Raw genomic sequence first — 18,107 nt, forward strand, 5'->3', positions numbered from 1 at the left:
TGACTTTCCTAGTTAAATAAAGGTTAAATAAAAATGCGTTGATCGGCGACGACTTTGTCAGAGTCAGCTGAGTGAGTATTTTGTTAATTGTGAAGCGCAGTGCAACCCCCGTGGACTGAATTAGTGGGGTCTGTTTCAGTCTATTAAACATTTATATTTTATATAATTAATTACAATATTTATTGATTTACAAGGACCCTACATTATTGCCATTATATCTAAACACTAGAAAATATGATCACGGATTTGCTTACTCTTTATTTAAAAACACGAACAACTAGATTTATGAGAGAACTCGGTATCTAAATCCTGCATCAATTAAGCTACATTCTGCATTGTCTCTTCAAGTCATTTGCCTTCCCTCTTCATTGTAGGGATGGAGATCCAACAGTGTTTGCCATCCAGAGAGGAGATGCTCAAGCTGTGAAAGAGCTGTCAGTGACTGCACCACTCAGCCTGATGAAAGAGAACAAAGAAGGATTAATACCTTTGCATGAGGCTGCATATTGTGGCCAAGCTGAATGCATAAAGGCACTGCTGAAAGGTACACATTGAAAGCATAATTTTTATAGTCTTTAAATGCAAATCCTTGCCTTTGTTAATGGGGCTCAATTAAATTGGGGTTGAATTATAGACTGGATGTTAAAGCATGTTAAAGCATTTTGTTTATGTGTATATTATTTCCCCTCCAGCCCAACCAGGATTAGTTGACAAGCGCATCCTCTAAGAACAGGCTGCTCTCCTCCTGTCATTTTCCGGGCAGCAACTGTCATGTGTGCAATGCCTCCTACAGGCAGGGCCAGACCCTGACATCAGCAGCAAGAACAAAGAGAGACTCCCCTATACAAAGGTACAGCACCCTACGTGGCTTTAGCATGTAAGATAATGGCTTTGAGGAATATGTAGGCCTGTACTGAAGTATGGTGTCTTCTGCCAGTCTGTCTAACCCAATGTTCTCTGATGCCTTCTAGCGTGTGAGTGGGAGAACGTGGACATTTTTTAAAATGTATTTTTATTTAACCTTTATTTAACCTTTACAATCACGGCCTACCCCGGCAAAACCCGGACGACGCTGGACCAATTGTGCGCCGCCCTATGGGACTCCCAATCACGGTCAGATGTGATTCAGCCTGGATTCAAACCAGGGACTGTAGTGTCGCCTCTTGCACTGAGATGCAGTGCCTTAGACCACTGCGCCACTCGGGAGCCCCAAATGGTGAGCCTCATCCTGTCATTCGGTGCCACAGTGAGCCAGAGGTGTAACCGGGGCTGGACAGCCCTCCACAAGGCAGTGTGCAGGGACAACATAGAGATTTGGTATTTTATTAGGATCCCCATTAGCTGTTGCAAAAGCAGCAGCTACTCTTCCTGGGGTCCACACAAAACATGACATAATACAGAACATCAATAGACAAGAACAGGTCAAGGACAGAACTACATAAAAAAAATGTAAAGGCACACGGAGGCCTACATACAGTGGGGCAAAAAAGTATTTAGTCAGCCACCAATTGTGCAAGTTCTCCCACTTAAAAAGATGAGAGAGGCCTGTAATTTTCATCATAGGTACACTTCAACTATGACAGACAAAATGAGAAGAAAAAAAATCCAGAATATCACATTGTAGGATTTTTTATGAATTTATTTGCAAATTATGGTGGAAAATAAGTATTTGGTCACCTACAAACAAGCAAGATTTCTGGTTCTCACAGACCTGTAACTTCTTCTTTAAGAGGCTCCTCTGTCCTCCACTCGTTACCTGTATTAATGGCACCTGTTTGAACTTGTTATCAGTATAAAAGACACCTGTCCACAACCTCAAACAGTCACACTCCAAACTCCACTATGGCCAAGACCAAAGAGCTGTCAAAGGACACCAGAAACAAAATTGTAGACCTGCACCAGGCCGGGAAGACTGAATCTGCAATAGGTAAGCAGCTTGGTTTGAAGAAATCAACTGTGGGAGCAATTATTAGGAAATGGAAAACATACAAGACCACTGATAATCTCCCTCGATCTGGGGCTCCACGCAAGATCTCACCCCGTGGGGTCAAAATGATCACAAGAACGGTGAGCAAAAATCCCAGAACCACACGGGGGGACCTAGTGAATGACCTCCAGAGAGCTGGGACCAAAGTAACAAAGCCTACCATCAGTAACACACTACGTCACCAGGGACTCAAATCCTGCAATGCCAGACGTGTCCCTCTGCTTAAGCCAGTACATGTCCAGGCCCGTCTGAAGTGTGCTAAAGAGCATTTGGATGATCCAGAAGAAGATTGGGAGAATGTCATATGGTCAGATGAAACCAAAATATAACTTGTTGGTAAAAACTCAACTCGTCGTGTTTGGAGGACAAAGAATGCTGAGTTGCATCCAAAGAACACCATACCTACTGTGAAGCATGGGGGTGGAAACATCATGCTTTGGGGCTGTTTTTCTGCAAAGGGATCAGGACGACTGATCCGTGTAAAGGAAAGAATGAATGGGGCCATGTATCGTGAGATTTTGAGTGAAAACCTCCTTCCACCAGCAAGGGCATTGAAGATGAAACGTGGCTGGGTCTTTCAGCATGACAATGATCCCAAACACACCGCCCGGGCAACGAAGGAGTGGCTTCGTAAGAAGCATTTCAAGGTCCTGGAGTGGCCTAGCCAGTATCCAGGTCTCAACCCCATAGAAAATCTTTGGAGGAAGTTGAAAGTCCGTGTTGCCCAGCAACAGCCCCAAAACATCACTGCTCTAGAGGAGATCTGCATGGAGGAATGGGCCAAAATACCAGCAACAGTGTGTGAAAACCTTGTGAAGACTTACATAAAACGTTTGACCTCTGTCATTGCCAACAAAGGGTATATAACAAAGTATTGAGATAAACTTTTGTTATTGACCAAATACTTATTTTCCACCATAATTTGCAAATAAATTCATAAAAAATCCTACAATGTGATTTTCTGGATTTTTTTTCTCATTTTGTCTGTCATAGTTGAAGTGTACCTATGATGAAAATTACAGGCCTCTCTCATCTTTTTAAGTGGGAGAACTTGCACAATTGGTGGCTGACTAAATACTTTTTTGCCCCACTGTATCAATACATACACACAAACTATCTAGGTCAAATAGGGGAGAGACGTTGTGCCGTGAGGTGTTGCTTTGTCTGTTTAAAAAAAAAACAGGTTTGCTGTTTATTTGAACAATATGAGATGGAAGGAAGTTCCACGCAATAAGGGCTCTATATAATACTGTATGCTTTCTTGAATTTGTTCTGGATTTGGGGACTGTGAAAATACCCATGGTGGCATGGGTGTGTGTCTCAGAGCTGTGTGTAAGTTGACTTTGCAAACGATTTGGGATTTCCAACACATTAATGTTTCTTATAAAAAGAAGTGATGCAGTCAGTCTCTCCTCAACTCTTAGCCAAGAGAGACTGGCACACATAGTATTTATATCAGCCCTCTGATTACAATGAAGAGCAAAACGTGCCGCTCTGTTCTGGGCCAGCGGCAGCTCACTATTTCCTTGCAGCACTGGACCATGACTGGACAATAATCAAGATTAGAGCCTGGAGAACTTGCTTTTTGGAGTGTGATGTCAAAAAAGCAAAGCAAGTCTTATTACGGACAGACCTCTCCCCATCTTTACAACCACTTAATCTATATGTTTTGACCATGACAGGTTACAATCTAAGATAATGGCAAGTAATTTAATCTCTAAACTTGTTCAATAGCCACACCATTCATTACCAGATTCAGCTGAAGTCTAGAACTTAAGGAATGATTTGTACCAAATACAATGCTCTTAGTTTTAGAGATGCTCAGGATCAGTTTATTACTGGCAACCCATTTCAAAACAAACTGCTAGTCTATGTTAAGGGTTTCAGTGACTTCATTAGCTGTGGTTACTGATGCGTACAGTGCCTTGTGAAAGTATTCACTCCTATTTTGTTTTCTTACAACCTGGAATTAAAATAGATTTTTAGGGTTTTGTATCATTTGATTTACACAACATGATTTACTACCACTTTGAAGATGCAAAATATTTTTTCTTGTGAAACAAACAAGAAATAAGTATAAAAAACGGAAAACTTGAGCGTGCATAACTATTCACCTCCCCAAAGTCAATAGTTTGTAGAGCCACCTTTTGCAGCAATTACAGCTGCAAGTCTCTTGGGGCATGTCTCTATAAGCTTGGCATATCTAGCCACTGGGATTTTTGCCCATTCATCAAGACAAAACTGCTCCAGCTCCTTCAAGTCGGATGGGTTCCGCTGGTGTACAGCAATCTTTAAGTCATACCACAGATTCTCAATTGGATTGAGGTCTGGGCTTTGACTAGGCCATTCCAAGACATTTAAATGTTTTCCCTTAAACCACTCGAGTGTTGCTTTAGCAGTATGCTTAGGGTCATTGTCCTGCTGGAATGTGAACCTCCGTCCCAGTCTCAAATCTCTGGAAGACAAACAGGCTTCCCTCAAGAATATCCCTGTATTTAGTGTAACGGATGTGAAATGGCTAGCTAGTTAGCGGTGGTGCGCGCTAATAGCCTTTCAATCGGTGACGTCACTTGCTCTGAGACATTGAAGTGGTGGTTCCCCTTGCTCTGCAAGGGCCGCGGCTTTTGTGGAGCGATGGGTAACGATGCTTCGTGGGTGACTGTTAAACTGTTAAATTGATGCTGTTGACCCGGATCACTGGTTGCTGCGGAAAAGGAGGAGGTCGAAAAGGGGGTGAATGTAACCGATGTGAAATGTACAGTTTAACTTTAGTCCGTCCACTCGCCCCGACCCGGGCGCGAACCAGGGACCCTCTGCACACATCAACAACAGTCACCCACGAAGCACAAACCCACCAACAAACCCACCAAGACTCCTTCCTCTACATGTTGCTGCTCCGTATGGTCACCATGAGTATGTACGAGTGCACTGTGTTTCTCCTGTCGTGTCTCCTTGTATTACTCGTATGTACAGTACTAATGTCCCTTTGTTCCAGTATTGTGTACCTGCTTGTCCCAGTCACCAGTCGGGCCAGAGTTCGCCACAACATGATCAGCCCCCTCCACCTGGCTGCAGAGCACAACCGGGACATGGTCACAGCCATATTGCTCAAGACAGGTGCCAATGTCAACGCCACACTATCCCACAATCGCTCCATGCGATATTCGGATCACTGCATCACAGCACTCTACTTTTCCATTTCCAATGGAAGCACTATTGCTGCCATTCTACTAGCAGCTGTAAGACGGGGTTGTGCCAGGACTGTCTCCCTACTGCTGGAGCATGGGGCTGATAACACCAGCATTCCATTCTGTCCTACCACCTTCCCTGGTGCTATCATACTCTGTATGAATAACCTACCTCTTCTCAAGTGCCTTTTGGTCAATGGCTGTGATATCTGGGCCTACTTCAGATGTGCATATGGTTGCAGCCCACACCCAGGACAGCGTGGGCAGCATAGTCATCGACGTCAACACTACTGCCTACCAATGACATGTCTCTTTTAACCTGCACATGACTTGTTGCCAGCAAGGTACAGGTAAGGCAAAGTAGGCTCCTATTGTGATCATGATTATTCTGGGAACTTGATAAATAGCCTTTTTTGGGGGGGCACGATGCTCATTATCTTTTCTTTCTGTTCATTCTTATATCACTTAGTTTTGTGAGTTGATCTCGTCACCATCACCAACTGTGTGTAACTGGGCAGGGCCCATCGTAGACTTACTGCTGGACTACGTTGGTGATGTTCAACTGTGTGGCAGACTCACCGAGCTCCTGGATGGACGACAGGAATGGCCCAGCATCAAGACCAAGTCATGTGAGTACATCAATGAACACAGACACACACACTCAAACAGGTGGTACAATCTAATACAGTGTTCCCTGCTGTTTCCTCAGTGTCAGCCCATCCACTGATGCACCTGTAGGATCCGTGAGCAGATGGGTGTGTCCAGACTCAGGTCTCTGGACAGCCTACCCCTCCCAGAGACTGCTGCAGTAGCTCAGCCTGACCAGACACAGCTTTGATGACTTCTGCCCTGGTGGCAAATAAGGCTTGTCAGTGTTCCTGTGTGTTGTGCCTTATAGTATATTACATTACCAGTTTACAGGATTTTTAAAACTGTATTTATGGGGTAGTGATGATTGGGCAAAATGTGTGTAATGGAGAATGTGTGTGTCATGTGCACATACAGTGGATGTGAGCTGCAGGTCTGTAGGTCTGTGTGCAGGTCTGTGTGGATGGGCTGATGAATGATGATAAAGGCACAGCAGTTGATAGTCTCCTGAAGAAGTGCAGCATAACTGAGCTAAAATTAACTCAAGGTAAGCTTTTAAAATACCTGTCTTTCAGATGTTTAGGCCGAGTCGAACAAAGGGAGACAATCAATGTGAGGCTTTATGAAGTGTGCTTGCTTGGATGGAATTTACTTGTTGATATTCAGCACTGATTTTGTAATATGTTTTGAAAGTGTGTTTTCAACAGACCTAGTGTAATGAGTGTATATTATAGTTGAGTTGTTGTTGTAACATATTGTAAATGTCAGTGCCAAATGGCTATTGAAAAAGGTGTTCGAACCAAAGAAAGAAATCTAAAGATTTACTGTTTATTTAAAAAATAAATGTAATTTCTCCATTTCACAAGTATTATTTACAAACAAAAAATATCAAGAAATAATGTGGGGAACTATCTGTCAGTCTGTGTTTTACTTTTTGTTGACAAACACCAGTGAACTACAAGTAATTTTGATCAATTCATTTTTAAACCAGTGTATTTAAGAAATATATACACCATGAGGTAATCAACACGCCCGTAGACCTCTCCTTTAGCATAGATTATCACAATGAATCAAAAAATGGACAACGTCAAATGTCACTCCATTCCTATATCAACATAAATTCCCTTCCATTTTAAAAATTAGAAAGATGAAGTCGTCTACATTTTTCAGTTTGAGACGGTGCTAGGATTTTATAATAAATTCCTAATAGACGTTATGGAACCCAAGTGGTAAAGGTGCAGGTGTTCCAAGCAGAAATGTTTGGTGTGAAATGTAAGACTACTTAAGTGCTTATGACTACTCTTTAAAAAAAGAGAAATGCAAAGTTCGAAATAAAAAACAAACGGCATGTCGAACTAAACAAATTATATTTACATATTCATTATTGCTTAGGCAATTAATAAGCTATGTTTATACGTCTGTAATTGTGTTTAAATGAACCCAAACACGTTGAAAATTGATGGCGGGACGGTGGGTTTAGTCGGTATGGGTTTGACCACGACATGCGTGTAGTTCTTATAGCGGTGTGCTATGTCCGGTGTTTCCGTTTCAGCCGCTGTGGCTTTCCCCCAGAGTCCCACAGCCGATTGTGGAACAACTATGTGACTCTGAAAGACGTGGTGTCCGTGGTACTGAAACGGACAGAAACCGCACACATTGACGTTATGAGAGGCCACGTCCAGTTTGAGCGGTTCTTTCTCAACAGAGCCACGTCTATTGGAGAGAAACAAGGTCGGTGTTGGTTCCTCGTGAGCTTTTTTTAGTTTTTCAACCTCGTTGATTCCTGTCACACCTTGGCTCTTTTTCCATCCATACTGCAAATAGTCTGTGTTGGTTTGGGCTAATCGGGGTTCCTCCCAAAAAGATGCAGGGAGTTGACGTTTCCTCATGGGTACTTGTTCTTGCTTACTGTTATCACTGTCTACAGTTGGGGTTTGAGCCATCCTTGCGTTCTCTACGTCTTGCGCATCCGAACCCCCTTTTTCATTGATGCACGTCGTGCTCGGGTGAATTGTCTCCAATGAATACGCGCTGGACTTGTTCACCACATCTTTGGCGATGCTAGACTCCGTGGACCTGTGTGTGTGGCATCTGGGCATCCGAGCGTATTTCTGAGAAAAACGCTTGAGCTGTTTCTGCAGGTATTTCCTGTGGTCCACAGAGCGCCTGCAAGGGGCTGATTTGTCCAGAGCCGCCTTGATGTCACTGGATGCCAAGTTTACAAAGTTCAGTAACGTTTTCACCTCGCTGTCTGCACTTGCCATTTTACAGTGTAAATATTTTAATCCATAGGCCTACTACCAAAAACGTCCATGCAAATTATATTCTTCTTCATCTTTAAAATCTGAAAAAAATGAATGGCATCATAAGATATAAATATTTAAGAAAAATATTCAGAACTTGATATACTCACATTATTTGTTGTTCATAACGGCACAATAATCACACAATTACGCACAGGGCCTAATAAAACAGTAATTACGCATAGCCTAACAGCACGTAGGTTGCAAATTATCCATTCATAACCACAAATATAACTTACCATGTCCCCTGTTGAGGATTCTCATTCCTGTCTCTCTCCCAGAAGTAGTCTGAGTGCTTCAACAAGTTGAATGAATATAAACTGCGTGTAGTGTTGGTGCTTTCCTTGAACCAATCAGCGACCTCAGTCCCCTCACAATGCACCCCAATCAGCCTCGGAGCCCCCGGTATTGAATTCTTTGCCATCGCAAATTGTTGTCACGGAGATCCTCCAAGAAAAGCGGCTAATAGATGCAATATTTCTGCCCGGTCTTCCGCGCGCTCATGGAACACCCTTACAACAGTTTATCCAAACTTCTAAATATGCCCCAAGAACTACCGTGCATGATTAGTCTGACATAGGCTGTTAATGGTATGGGTATGCTTCATCACTGCGAGACAATATTCGTTTGGCTACTTTCAACTGTTGTGATCTAGCCCCCCCCCGTCCAGAGTGCTGTCAGATGTAGGATTTGGTGGGGGTGGGGAGGGGGGGGGGGATCTAAAGAGCACATATCCATGGAAAGGGGGGTTGAGCGCTCAAGAATCTTGTCTTTCTGTTTGCCCCCTCAATCGAGCGACACAAAAGCTGAATTACTCATTCAAACCTCGCGGGACAAAAGGAAAGGAGCTGGATAGCACTCCTGCATTTGTAGTCAAACATTTAGAGACTTAAATCGAGTCGTCATGAAGGAGAAAGAGTTAGACAAAGCCCATAGAATTGCCATCAGTAAACATTTTCCTGTGTCATATTAGTGGGTCTCCATGGCTCCTTCTGGCCCCGGACAATAGCACAAGTTTGCACACTCGAATACTGTCACCCTGCCAACGGTAACAAGTGCCAAAAACAGGACAATCCCCGGGGAAAGCAAGGGCTCTGCGGGGAAGGTTGCAATAGAGGAGGAAAAGGGGACCTGTGAAATGCTAATTTAGATCCATCCCCTTATTGAAGAAAAAAAGAGTACCTATCGTTCCATTGAACAACCACCTCAGTGTGGCATGGGATGTGAGGCAACCGTTTATCTGGTAAGTAACCTACACCGCATGACCATAACCACAATTACCGCTCTGCTGCCATCGGCCCTGACTGCAGAACATTTCATATTAATATTTTCTGACTTCTCAGAGTCAAATTAAAAGTTAATATATTGTAATGTTTGCACCTGCAATGCAATGTCTCTATAGGCATATCATATGTTATGACTAATACTATACTAACTTGTTATTTCTCTCAGGATGTATAACCTCCATAATGTGTCTATCAAATATACTGTATCTTGACTAGTCCAGTGCCTGGTATGATCTCTCATCTACTGCTCAGGCTGTTGGCCCTTGGAGAGGCAACAGGACCCTACTGTCCCCGTCTCTTCTTTATTCACCTCTCTGTTCCTCTCAAAGGGCCAATTAACAATTGTGCACCCCTGCCCTGTCGCCCTACTCCTGTGCTTTTGAAGTGACAGAGAGAGAAAGGGAAAGTATAGTGGTACCAATAAACAATAAATCCCACTATGTGTCCCTGTCCTCATGCCAGTTTGAGTAAGATGGATGGAAGAGAGGTTTGTCAGCCATTTCAAATTGTATGTGATGTGTTATGGGACCCAGGGTAGATTATAGAATAATGAAGTGCTGAACCTCATCAGAAATATGACTGGAAAGGAAGCACTAATCAATTCAAAGTCAATCACTGTAAAACACTGTTGCTCTTATCCTTGTGTAATAAGACTTATTTCCGGTACTCTTGTAACTTTGTGTTGCTGTTATTAGACAGATAAGATTGTAATCACACACACACACCACAATCACCGTAGTAACCACAACAACCTCCCTGGTTCTTGGTTGCCAATCGGTCACTGAGTTGACAGCACAAGACTCCCCCTTGCCCTCTGACCCCTAGACAGCACTGCTCTCTGGGTTTTACACCAGCACCCTCATTAGCATATGGCACATCCACTTAACACACTCCAGCCTGACATACTTCCACACTCCAGCATCACTAATAAACACTTTACATTATGACACTTGTACATGTAGTAATGCTGTAATTACTTTAGTATCAACATTATATTAATTTGTTATTTATGTTAATATCATATCCTGACACATATTGCATCATATTATACAGTGTTTTTAGTATTTTAATCTCTAACCACTTAACCCCCTAATTGTCATGTGTTGATGCACAAGTATAAATATACAGTATTTGGGTAAATCAGATTATTCTTACATTATCAACTCTGCCACTAGATGGCAATAAACCTCTACAGTCTAGAATGCAGTAATGAGGACAAACAAGTCAGTGCTGTATAAAGCTTTGTTTAAGATAACACTGAGGGACCATATTTTGATGTTATTGAACATTATTTAATATCAGTAGTTACTTTGAAATTGTTATAATTACTTAAGAGCAAACCCAGAAACTCCTTAAACCGTTTGTCTGTTTAGTTTATGTATCCTTTATATCATGTACAGGTTACCTCATTGGGATTAAAAATGTATTTTACAAGAAAGACTGGTCACAAGATGACAGGTCTTTAGTGGGTATGAGTACTTCATTCTATAGTCTGCACTGTAGACTACACTGTATGATACTGTAATAAGGTAAACAACCAATCTATCTTGATTAGCAAAAGACAGCAAGAGGGTCTTATCCTGAATTCTGTGTGATGTTTGTCTCTATGGAGCGTGTGGATGTGAAGGATGGTGTTGTGGCACTGGCAGGTGTTTTGTGGTTGCTGAAATCAAATGGAGTAAGCAGGGCAGGAAGTGGATGATGTAGAGCTTCTTTCTTGTCTGTTAATCGATGCAGGGATAGACTGGAGTAGAGGATAGAGGAGCAAAACCACTAAACAGCTCCCTCAGGAGAACTCAAACCATCTAGAGAAGACATGTATACCAACACTTAAGATTTCAGAATCTGAAAAGGTATTTTTTACTGCCGTGCCAGTATTCATCAATGTGTAATTAGCTTTAATGCAATCCTCTCTGGATGTGCCCATTTGATAGCAGCAAATGTTTGTTTCCTACAAGACGGAATGCATTGCGTTGCTGCAGTATACTTGTTGACTGAATTGTTCTTCATCAAAAAGAACTTGAATAATTGGATTGGGTGCCAACAGCGTTCTTAAATGCCAGGTCTTGTCCAACTTATCTCATGACAGAGGGGCTGCGAGCTCTGTCATTTATACTGCACTAGTAAGTAGATCATTAAATGCCAGGTCTTGTCCAACTTATCTCATGACAGAGGGGCTGCGAGCTCTGTCATTTATACTGCACTAGTAAGTAGATCATTAAATGCCAGGTCTTGTCCAACTTATCTCATGACAGAGGGGCTGCGAGCTCTGTCATTTATACTGCACTAGTAAGTAGATCATTAAATGCCAGGTCTTGTCCAACTTATCTCATGACAGAGGGGCTGCGAGCTCTGTCATTTATACTGCACTAGTAAGTAGATCATTAAATGCCAGCCCTCCCCTCTGGCCACCTCCCTTATAATGAGCAGATTGCTTGTCATATAGGCATATAACAACGGTGCTTTGACTTGATTAAATTTATATATATATATATATATATATATATATATATATATATTCAAAGGAAATATTGAGTCTGAAATTGGGTGTTAGAAATATTAATTAAATACCACATAAAAAATAATTCCCCTTTGCCACTGCAATAGAAAAGTCAATAGAGTTCGATGTGCTGTGTAAATAGTCATACCTTCATTCATGGTCCATAAATTAAAGTCAACATTAATTTATTACCCTCCATACATAGTATTCTCCCCCATCATGTTTAGTTACCACAGGAATGGGTAATGATGTAAGGAAAGTAGACTAGACATCACATTGAAGAGTTAATTGACATCAGGCTAGCCAGTGTTTTCCCCTCCAGAGTGTTTAGAGTAGATTTGTCTAATTAGAAGAAGTAATTTACCTTTAGTATGCATAAACCATTTCCACTCTGTGCTGATCATGGAGATATGCGAAGAAGAGGAGAATTATATGGAGACAAGCAGGTAAGGGGAGTACAACATTGGCTTGTCCACTGAGGTCGTGAGAGCGACACTAAACATGGACTAGACTCAGTGGATAACGGTGTCCTGTTATTTACAGAAGACTGCATGTACATCCAAATTGTTACACAACTTCCCTCTCCTACTGTTCCTTCGGAAGGGTCTGCAATTGGCCAACCTGGTCTCAGAACAAAACGTGTTATATGTTACTAAAATCAGTGCAACTCCAGTTAATATATGTTACATTAGGTTATATTACATTGGTCTACCAATGTAATAGCGGTCGTACAATATGATAGGAAATGTAGGACGTATGGTAGGTTACAAATTACAATTTGTATGATATGTTGTCTTAATGACTCGCCCTGTAGCATTCACATCTGTAGCCATGAAATGCTTTGAAAGGTTGGTCATGGCTCACATCAACTATAAAAATAGAGTCGCATACTATATATAAACTCACAGTAATTTATTGGGTAAATCACCAAAGTTTCGGCATCGCTGTGCCTTCTTCAGGCTCACATCAAACCCATCATCCCAGACACCCTGGACCCACTCCAATTTGCATATTGCCCCAACAGATCCACAGATGATGCAATCTCTTTTGCACTCCACACTGCCCTCTCCCACCTGGACAAGACGAATACCTACGTGAGAATGCTGTTCATTGACTATAGCTCAGCGTTCAACACCATAGTGCCCTCCAAGCTCATCACTAAACTCAGGACCCTGGGACTGAACACCTCCCTCTGCAACCTCTACTTTGAAATTGTTATAATTACTTAAGAGCAAACCCAGAAACTCCTGAAACTGTTTTGTCTTCTTAGTTTATGTATCCTTTATATCATGTACAGGTTACCCCAGGTGGCGAGGGCAGGCAATAACACATCTGCCATGTTGAACCTCAACACAGGGGCCCCTCAGGGGTGCATGCTTAGTCCCCTTCTGTACTCCCTGTTCAGCCACAACTGCTTTGCGGCGCATGACTCCAACACTATCATTAAGTTTGCTGACGACATGACAATGGTTGGCCTGATCATCGACGACGATGAGACAACTTATAAGGGAGGAGGTCAGTGACAACAACCTATCCCTCAACATCAGCAAGACAAAGGAGCTGATCGTGGACTACAGGAGACGGAGGGCCGAGCACACCCACATCCACATTTTATTGGTGCTGTAGTGGAACGGGTCGAGAGCGTCAAGTTCCTCGGTGTCCACATCACTAAGGAATTATCATGGTCCACACACACCAACTGTCACGTTCCTGACCTGTTTTATGTTATTTTTGTATGTGTTTAGTTGGTCAGGGCGTGAGTTGGGGTGGGCATTCTAAGTTTTGTGTTTCTATGTTTAGGTCACTTGTAATTAGCCTTATATGGTTCTCAATCAGGGACAGGTGTTTGACGTTTTCCTCTGATTGAGAACCATATAAAGGTTGGCTGTTCACATTGTTTGTTTGTGGGTGATTGTCTTCCATGTCTGTGTCTGCGCACCACACGGGACTGTTTCGGTTTGTTCGTTCGTTAGTCGTAGTCTGTACCTGTTTGTGCGTTCTTCATGTTATATGTAAGTTCTCATGTTTTAGGTCAGTCTACGTCGTTTGTTGTTTTGTAATTTTCCAAGTGTTTTTCGTGTTCGTCGTTGTCTTTCAATAAATTCATTATGTATTCACAACCCGCTGCATTTTGGTTCTCCGATCCTTCTCTCCTCTCCTCGTCCGCGGAGGAGGAAGATCTAGACACCCGTTACACCAACACAGTCACGAAGAAGGCACGACAACACCTCTTCCCCCTCAGGATGCTGAAAAGAATCAGGCATGGGCCCTCAGATTCTCCAAAAGTTCGAGAGCTGGACCATTGAGAGCATCTTGACTGGCTGCATCACTGCTTGGCATCTGACTGCAAGGCGCTACAGAGGGTAGTGCGTACGGCCCAGTACATCACTGGGGCAGAGCTCCCTGCCATCCAGGACCTCTGTACCAGGTGGTCAGAGGAAGGATCTAAATGGTCAAAGACTACAGCAACCGAAGTTATAGACTGTTCTCTCTGCTACTGCATGGCAAAACCTGATCCTTTTATTCTCTGTTCTGAACGTACTAGAAGACCAGTTCTTATAGCCTTTAGCCATACCCTTATCCTACTCCTCCTCTGTTCCTCTGGTGATGTAGAGGTTAATCCAGGCACCCGGCAGTGCCCAGCTCCACTCCCATTCCCCAGACGCTCTCATTTGTTGACTTCTGTAACCGTAAAAGCCTTGGTTTCATGCATATTAACATTAGAAGCCTCCTCCCTAAGTTTGTTTTATTCACTGCGTTAGCTCACTATGCCAACCCGGATGTCCTAGCCATGTCTGAATCCTGGCTTAGGAAGACCACCAAAAACCCTGACATTTCCATCCCTAACTATAACATTTTCCTACAAGATAGAACTGCCAAAGGGGGCGGAGTTGCAATCTCCTGCAGAGATAGCCTGCAGAGTTCTGTCTTACTATCCAGGTCTGTGCCCAAACAATTTGAGCTTCTACTTTTAAAGATCCACCTTTCCAGAAACAAGTCTCTCACCGTTACTGCTTGCTATAGACCACCTTCTGCCCCCAGCTGTGCCCTGGACACCATATGTGAATTGATTGCCCCCCAGCTATCTTCAGAGCTTGTGCTGTTAGGTGACCTAAACTGGGACATGCTTAACACCCCGGTCATCCTACAATCTAAGCTTGATGCCCTCAATCTCACACAAATTATCAATGAACCTACCAGGTACAACACCAAATCCGTAAACACGGCCACCTTCATAGATACCATCCTAACCAATCTGCCCTCCAAATATACCTCTGCTGTCTTCAACCAGGATCTCAGCGATCCCTGCCTCATTTTCTGCGTTCGTAATGGGTCTGCGGTCAAACAACCACCCCTCATCACTGTCAAAAGATCCCTATAACACTTCAGCGAGCAGGCCTTTCTAATCGACCTGTCCCGGGTATCCTGGAAGGATATTGACCTAATTTCTTCAGTAGAGGATGCCTGGTTATTCTTTAAAAGTGCTTTCCTCACCATTTTAAATAAGCATGCCCCATTCAAAAAATGTAGAACCAGGAATAAATATAGCTCTTGGTTCACTCCAGACCTGACTGCCCTTGATCAGCACAACAACATCCTGTGGCATTAGCATCGAATAGCCCCCGCGATATGCAACTTTTCAGGGAAGTTAGGAAAGCAAAGGCTATTCAAACAGAAATTTACATTCTGTAGCACAAACTACAAAAAGTTCTGGGACACTGTAAAGTCCATTGAGAATAAGAACACCTCCTCCCAGCTGCCCACTGCATTGAGGCTAGGAAACACTGTCACCACGATAAATCCATGATAATTGAGAATGTCAAAAAGCATTTTTCTACGGCTGGCCATGCTTTCCACCTGGCTACCCCTACCCCGGTCAACAGCCCTGCACCCCCCACAATAACTTGCCCAAGCCTCCCCCATTTCTCCTTCACACAAATCCAGATGATGTTCTGAAAGAGCTGCAAAATCTGGACCCCTACAAATCAGCCGGGCTAGAGAATCTGGACCTTCTCTTTCTAAAATTATCCACCGAAATTGTTGCAACCCCTATTACTAGCCTTTTCAAACTCTCTTTCATATCGTCTGAGATACCCAAAGATTGGAAAGCCGCCGCGGTCATCCCCCTCTTCAAAGGGGGAGATACTCTAGACCCAAACTGCTACAGACCTATATCTATCCTACCCTGCCTTTCTAAGGTCTTCAAAAGCCAAGTTAACAAACAGATCACTGACCATTTCGAATCCCACGACCTTCTCTGCTTCGCAATCTGATTTCCGAGCTGGTCATGGGTGAACCTCAGCCACGCTCAAGGTCCTAAACAATATCATAACCGCCATCGATAAGAGACACTACTGTGCAGCTGTATTCATCAACCTGGCCAAGGCTTTCGACTCTGTCAATCACCACATTCTTATCGGCAGACTCAACAGCCTTGGTTTCTTAAATGACTGCCTCGCCTGGTTCACCAACTACTTCTCAGTTAGAGTTCAGTGTGTCAAATCGGAGGGCCTGTTGTCCGGACCTCTGGCAGTCTCTATGGGGGTGCCACGGGGTTCAATTCTCAGGCCGACTCTTTTCTCTGTATATGTCAATGATGTCTCTCTTGCTGCTGGTGATTCTCTGATCCACCTCTACGCAGACGACACCATTCTGTATACTTCTGGCCCTTCTTTGGACACTGTGTTAACTAACCTCCAGACGAGCTTCAATGCCATACAACTCTCCTTCCGTGGCCTCCAACTGCTCTTAAATGCAAGTAAAACTAAATGCATGCTCTTCAACCGATTGCTGCCCACACATACCCTCCCGTCCAGTGATGCTGGACGGTTCTGACTTAAAATATGTGGACAACTGCAAATACCTAGGTGTCTGGTTAGACTGTAAACTCTCCTTCCAGACTTCCAGACATTAAGCATCTCCAATCCAAAATTAAATCTAGAATTGGCTTCCTATTTTGTAACAAAGCATCCTTCACTCATGCTGCCAAACATACCCTCATAAAACTGACTATCCTACCGATCCTTGACTTCGGCGATGTCATTTACAAAATAGCCTTTAACACTCTACTCAGCAAATTGGATGCAGTCTAGCACAGTGCCATCCGTTTTGTCACCAAAGCCCCATATACTATCCACCACTGCGACCTGTATGCTCTCGTTGGCTGGCTCTCAAATCAAATCAATTTTATTTTATATAGCCCTTCGTACATCAGCTAAAATCTCGAAGTGCTGTACAGAAACCCAGCCTAAAACCCCAAACAGCAAGCAATGCAGGTGTAGAAGCTCGCTTCATATTCGTCGCCAAACCCACTGGTTCCAGGTCAGCTATAAGTATTTGCTAGGTAAAGCCCCGCCTAATCTCAGCTCACTGGTCACCATAGCAGCACCCACCCATAGCACGCGCTCCAGCAGGTATATTTCACTGGTCACCCCCAAAGCCAATTCCTCCTAAGAGGACCACAATGGAAATAAGTCCCAGACTTTATTCTGTGTTATCCTCGATGATTTTATTCATGTGCATGTATGGCTTTTAAGTTTTATGTGTGCTTGTTTTTTTTAAATGGTCGAATTAATAAACTAAACTAAAATCCTTTGGCCGCCTTTCCTTCCAGTTCTCTGCTGCCAATGACTGGAACGAACTGCAAAAATCACTGAAGCTGGAGACTCATGTCTCCCTCACTAACTTTAAGCACCAGCTGTCAGAGCAGCTCACAGATCACTGCACCTGTACATAGCCCATCTGTAAATAGCCCATCCAACTACCTCATCCCCATACTGTTATTTATTTTCCTCCTTTGCACCCCAGTATCTCTACTTGCACACTCATCTTCTGCACATGTATCACTCCAGTGTTTAATTGCTATATTGTAATTATTTCGCCACTCTGGCCTATTTATTGCCTTACCTCTCTTATCCTACCTAATTTGCACACACTGTAAATAGACTTTTTCTATTGTATCATTGACTGTATGTTTGTTTATTCCATGTGTAACTCTGTGTTGTTGTTTGTGTTGCACTGCTTTGCTTTATCTTGGCCAGGTCGCAGTTGTTAATGAGAACTTGTTCTCAACTAGCCTACCTGGTTAAATAAAGGTTGGAACCAACATGACAACGAACAGCTTCTACCCCCAAGCCATAAGACTGCTAAATAGTCACCCAAATAGCTTTGACATTGACCCTTTTTGCACTAACTCTTTGGACTCATCACATATGCTGCTGCTACTGTTCATCACTTTATCCCTACCATATGTAC

At 43.1% G+C, this 18,107-nt stretch overlaps 1 protein-coding gene and 1 pseudogene across 1 annotated transcript; one reads left to right on the forward strand and one right to left on the reverse strand.

The window, feature by feature from the left end:
- Window positions 1-347: 347 nt before the first annotated feature.
- On the forward strand, window positions 348-6,597 carry LOC129813355 (ankyrin repeat and SOCS box protein 2-like; annotated as a pseudogene).
- LOC129812943 (protein FAM181A-like) lies at window positions 6,578-8,680 on the reverse strand. Its single transcript, XM_055864943.1, has 2 exons — window positions 8,306-8,680; window positions 6,578-8,107 (listed from the first exon to the last, which is right to left on the reverse strand). The coding sequence occupies exon 2, from the start codon at window positions 8,025-8,027 to the stop codon at window positions 7,194-7,196; it is 834 nt and encodes a 277-aa protein (XP_055720918.1). The 5' UTR covers window positions 8,028-8,107; window positions 8,306-8,680; the 3' UTR covers window positions 6,578-7,193.
- Window positions 8,681-18,107: the final 9,427 nt, after the last annotated feature.

This window comes from Salvelinus fontinalis, chromosome 16, assembly GCF_029448725.1.
Source record: "Salvelinus fontinalis isolate EN_2023a chromosome 16, ASM2944872v1, whole genome shotgun sequence".
Lineage (NCBI taxonomy): Eukaryota > Metazoa > Chordata > Actinopteri > Salmoniformes > Salmonidae > Salvelinus > Salvelinus fontinalis.

Excerpts from the sequence above, each read along its gene's own strand:
- LOC129812943 (XM_055864943.1), bottom strand. The coding sequence starts at position 8,027 with ATGGCAAGTGCAGACAGCGAGGTGAAAACGTTACTGAACTTTGTAAAC.